The 5,446-nt window shown below is 55.7% G+C and overlaps 1 protein-coding gene across 1 annotated transcript in view; it reads right to left on the reverse strand.

The window, feature by feature from the left end:
* Positions 1-266: 266 nt before the first annotated feature.
* The window catches only part of ANKRD11 (ankyrin repeat domain 11), a 36,113-nt gene continuing 30,933 nt past the window's right edge, over positions 267-5,446 (reverse strand). Inside the window, exons 8-12 of the mRNA XM_010008425.1 lie at positions 3,913-5,446; positions 2,547-2,644; positions 2,295-2,439; positions 1,260-1,352; positions 267-452 (exon numbers count right to left, since the gene is read on the reverse strand). Of these exons, the coding sequence (XP_010006727.1) occupies positions 267-452; positions 1,260-1,352; positions 2,295-2,439; positions 2,547-2,644; positions 3,913-5,446 (2,056 nt within the window). The remainder of the gene's footprint in view (positions 453-1,259; positions 1,353-2,294; positions 2,440-2,546; positions 2,645-3,912) is intronic.

A 5,446-nucleotide genomic window follows, 5' to 3' on the forward strand; every position in this document is an offset into this window, starting at 1 on the left:
CTGCCTCCCGCGCAGCCGCCGGCTGGAAAGGAGACGCGCCCCGCGCTGTGCCCGGCGGAGCCGCCGTCAGTCCGGGAGCGAGGGACGCCTTGTGAAGAAAGTGCAATTATTTCTCTTATTGTTTTATTTTCTGCCGATAGCTGCTTCCTCCTCCTCTGACCAGGGATTCATCAGCAAGCGGTAAGGGTGAATGTGAGCTCGACCGCCCGACCTCGGAGGGCTCCCGTCCTTGCCAGTGTTCAGCGCTGTCTCCTGGCTTTGAACTGTCATGCCGGCAAGAGCACAAAGTCATCGTTCACGTCGACCATTGGCACATAGAACGAGGGTACCTCGTTCACACAGAGGGATTTGTGCCCCGCGGGGTCCAGCTCCTGCACCTTCAGCTGCCACTCCATCCTTTGCACTGCGTTCAGGGCAGCAGCTTCGTGTTGCTGTCGCATGAGCAGGCATGTCTGGATCGGGGGGGGGAAAAAACACCAAGGGGATATGAGGGGTGAGCAGGAGAGGGTGGGAAAGGCTCCTCCTGCCCATCCCACCTGGCAAAGGTTGAGGACCTGTGGCCATGGCGGCGGGCAGGGCAGCAAATGGAGCAAGGGATGGCATGTGCATCCACACAGGAGGGAAGCATGGAGTAGGGGCATCTGCTGAGCCCAATTCCAGCAGGAGGAGGGACAAACCCAAAAAGGCCTTGTGGAATGGCTTTAGAAGGCTGGTAAGCACTCATGAGCACTGACCCCGCTGGTGACAGCCTTGGAAGACAGTCTCCATTGGCCCCAACAGCACAAGAGCAGGGTGCTGCTCCCTTTGTGGGAACTGCCACCTCCCTCCCTGTCACCCACTGAAAGCAGCATTGTCCCTGCTCCCTACTGTGCTGGAGTTTCTCACCCCGAGCTCTGCAAATCATTGTGTGGGCTCCTGCCACCTTGAAGTCTGCCATAGGTTTGGAGCTCACTGCAGCATGTGCTGCTGGTGAAGAGCAGTCCCTGAGGGTTGCACTGACCGAGAAAGCTCCAGACCATATGGCACGAAGCAGAACAGCAGCCAGCCAGCCAACCCTGAGCAGAACATGTCTCCCTTCCCCCTTTTTGGAACCAGCAGAGAGAGGCTCCACGAGCCCACCTCAGCACACCTGCTCCCAGCAGATTTTTGGAAACCACAAAGGCAGCTCCCAGGCTCCAGCAACAGCCGGGACCCCTCTGGGGACCCCCTCCCTCCAGAGGCAGAGCCACAGCACCAGTGGCTGCCCACGTGCCTCTCACCTTCATCCGATCGTACTTGTCATCCACATCCTGCAACCAGGAAATGAACTGTCGCGCGTTGAAACGGTCTCTGACCGATTTGTTTTCATCTCCCTAAGCACAGACAACAAAAGGGAATTACACGCTAGGTATCTTTTGAATTTTAAGCATTTACGGGTCCAGCAGGCCATGTTCAAACCCCTCTCAGGGCACACACTCATCAGAAAAAAGGTGCCTGCAGGGAGGGAGAAGAAAGCGCTGCTCCCAGCTGCTTTTGAAGCCCTTTGCCAGGACTTCAGCCCCACAGATGCCCACACACCCACCTGCACACAGTCCCCATTTCTGTTTGCTTTGCAGAGGATCCACCTGTGCCAGCCCATCACAGCACCCACACCTCTGTCTCCATCAGCTCGTGCCCAAGATCATAACATCTTCACTGAGAAGCACCAGCTCTTGGCTGGGAAATGCCAAGGGATAAATCAAAGCTCCTGGATCAATACACCAGGTCACTACAAAGCCAGGATCCTGTCCCTGCACAGGATCCCTCCTGCAATGCAGCAGCTGCTTCCCCAGCCAGGCCAGAGGGAAGGGGGCTGCAGAGGGTGCTGGTGGGTGGCTCAGGACCAACACAGCTGCATGGACACCAGACACTATTCCCCCTTCCCTGGCACAGAGTGATGTGAAATCCAAGGAAGAAATGATGGCTTTTTGTGGGCTGGGAGTCAGAGTCTGGCTCCTCCAAAGCCACTATGCAGACACAAATCAATGCCATGGTTCCCTGCTCTTCCTCCAAGAGGAAGAGCTATCCCAGGGCACAGTAAAAGAAATCTTTCAACTGTGCAGGTGATCCTGACCAAGAAGAAAGGCAGAGGGTCCTGAGAAAGGTGCTGGGGTGGGCTCATGTGGGCTGTGCCACCACGAGTGACCAGCACCCCAGCATGGAGAGCACGACTAACTCCTGCCCACATCCCTTCACCCCCCAGAAAAGCACCGCCTGCCTTGAGGGCCTGCACAGCACCTCTCAGACACTTCCCCACTGCCCAGACAGGTGCTGACCTGATTTTCTAGAGGCATGTTGTAGACCTCGGAGTCCAGCAGCATGGTGCAGGCACTGAAGGGCACAGCCTGGTTGGCAATAGTCCGCGCTGCCCGACAATGGACTCTCAAGATCTCCTGCTCGCAGGAGACGATGAGCTTCTCCTGAGGAAGAGCGAAGGAAGCAGTGAAGTGTGGCAGCCTCAGTCCCTCCAGCAGAGGAAATTCCAGACCTCTTTCCCAGAAGTAATTTCTCCGGAGCGCTCCCTTCCCCGCTCTATGCTGTGCTGGAGCCGCAGTTTCCCCCGGACAGCTTCCTGCTGCTTGAAGAGCTCCTTGAGAGGCTCGGCGAGGGACGGAGGCGGCGCGATCTGCGGGCACAGCACAGCCCGGGTTAGAGCCCCTGATGGCTGGGACAGGAGCCCGCGGGGGAACCCTTGGAGAGGGAGGCAATGCCACCCCATGGGGCGCTGCACAGAGCTCGATGGAGGAGGAAATCTGGCAAAGGACAAGGTCCTGCCAGTGGTCAGACCATAGCCAGGGGTGAGACAACAGGGCAAGAAGGTGGCCAGTGCTGAGAGACGAGTTGGGCCTGCAGAGCCTGAGCATGAATCACCCCACATGCTGCAAGGGCAGTTTGTGAAAGTGCCTGAGCATGTCTGCAGAAAGGGATGATACTGCTGGAGAAAAGTTGCCATGAGCAGCTCGGGCTGTGAGCCTGTGTCCTGATCTGTCCCGTGCTTTCCTGGGGAGCAAGGTGCTCCTCAAGCACAGCCCAAGCTGCAGAACAGGGTTACTTCTTGGGATTAGTCTAGCAAGGGACAAGCTGATGTCAATGCAGAGGTGCTGGGGCAGAGGAGGCACGTATTAACTGACACCAACAGTAATTGGTGCTGATATGGTACTTAATCGTACTCAGATACAGTATTTAGGGACGTGGTCAAGTGGTGGCCTTGGCAGTGCTGGGTTAACAGTTGGATTTGATGATCTTACGGGTCTTTTCCAACCAAAACAATTAAATCATTCTATGTATGGGCTGCACTGCAACAGGAATACCCACAGACCAGGGTGTTTCACGCCACCTGCTGCACAGAGCAAAGCCTGATGTGGCTGGTCCTCCTCTAGGCTGGATCCCAGATTTACTGCCTGCAGCATCAAGCTCATGGATGTATTTGTATTAGCAAACCTGTGCATGCAGCACAGCAGTGAAATGCAAGACCCCATGGCCAAGGAGCAAGAGCTATTGGCAAGTCAAACCTCAGGGCTTGGAAAAGTGAAGGCAGGAGTTAAAAGCCATCTTTTTCCTGCAGTTTTCTAGGTTCATTATCCAATCACTACACTGCCTGTAAAAGCAGCTTCACCTTCCAGCCTCCAATCCAGTGGATTCATACAGACCTGCTCTAAAGCCTGAACAAACCTCAGGTTCCTAAGCACAAACCCAAGGTCTCACCTGTCAAAATACATCTCAGAGGCTGCCTTTATCACCCACTTACCAAGGCTTTGATTTCTCATCATGAGCATGACAGAGCATAGCTGGGGCACCAGGGGCATTGCACAGGGGGACAACCTGGCAGTGCTTGTAGCAGCAAGGGAGGGGACAGTCCCTACTGCTGCAGTTCAAAGAGAGAAGGTGACTCACCACTGGAATATGGAGCTTGCTTAGAGGCTTCCCATCCAACAGGTAGGAGCCTGTATAGGTGACATACTCAGCGTAGCACTGCGGAGCTTGGGGAGTGATGTAGCACAGGATTTTCCGCTTCTCTTCAATCTTTTTCCTGATCTGGAGGTACTCAAAGTAGGGGTTGGACCTGTCGCTGTGATAAGGTTCAATGTCGTCCAGTTTTATAGCATCTACGATAGCTGCCAGTGTTTGCTGGATCATCTCCCTCGTCTGCTGGGTGGACGTGTTGATCTGCTGCTGCAGCTGCTGGTTGGAGCGCTGGAAGCGGCGCTTGCGCGGGTGCTGAGCCTGGGAATCGTCCTCCTCCGTGATGCGGCCCTTGGCACGGGTGGCAGGCGCAGACACGGGAGGGAATTCCTTCTCGGAAGAGGCAGCGTTCTGCTTGTTTTGGTTGGCGAGCATCTGAGCCCGGTTCCTGGTAATCCGCTGAGGAATCTCTTCTATTTTGGGCGGTTTGGGAGCTTCTGCTACTGGTTTTTGCACTGGTTCAATGCTTTCCACTTGAGCATTGCCTGGAGGTGCATCTGCCTGGGAGGAAGGGACTTGGCTCCCACCCCGTGCTGCAGCACCCTCCTGTGAGACACTGCCCTCGGTGGTGGCCACGGGTGGGGGGCAGGTCTGGGAGCTGCTCTCTGCCACCCCACCAGAAGAAGACAGGTCTTCGTGCACGGCCTCCACCTCTTTGCTCTCCGCTGGAGCGGACTCAGACGGGGTCTGATGGAAAACCTGGGCCTCCGAGTCCTCTGCTCCTTTTTCCTCAGCTATGTTCAGTGCTTCTGAGGTGGCTTCTTGTGCAGCCACTTCTGGTTTCTGCTCCTCGGCTTGTGCCTCCGTCTCCACGGGCAGGACAGCAGCTGCCTGGCTGGCTGGTGGCTCCTCCGGCTCTCCAGATGCTATTACGGACGTGCTGGCTTTAATGATCCCAGGGCTCGTTTCTGAAGCTGCTTCTGGGCTTTCTTCTACTGCTTCTGCCTCCGTCATCTCTGTCTCTGCAACGTCCTTTGGTTGGAGTGGCAGCTCTGGGAGTGAGAAGGGGCCAAGGTCCAAGTCATCTTCTGTATTGGTGAAGGGGTCAGGCCACGTTACTGCCTCCTCTGGATTTGCCGGCGCAGCATTGTTGTTTTCCAAATAGTTGTTTTCTGGGGCACTAACAACTTCAGCCGGAGGTTCTGCAGGCATACACGGGGGCTCTGGAGGTATCTCAGGTGCTTCTTCTGGAAGCGGCTTGCAGTTGTTGAAGAACGTGTCTAACCTAGTAGGGGACATGTAAGGTGCCTGCTCTTCGGCATTCGCTATTTCACCTGGAACTGCTTCCTCAGCGTCCTCCTTGCCCTCATCCAGCCCTGGTTCAGACACCGACAGAGGGTAAGATATGGGAGAGACGGGGTAGGAAGTGTCTGTGGGAATGAAGGCTACTGGTGTCGGATGAATTGGCTCTAGGGAACAGAGTGGAGGGTTAGGGGATTCAGAAAACCTCTGGGGAGATTTCAGC

Source organism: Chaetura pelagica, unplaced genomic scaffold (assembly GCF_000747805.2).
Source record: "Chaetura pelagica isolate M959 unplaced genomic scaffold, ChaPel_1.0 scaffold232, whole genome shotgun sequence".
NCBI lineage: Eukaryota > Metazoa > Chordata > Aves > Apodiformes > Apodidae > Chaetura > Chaetura pelagica.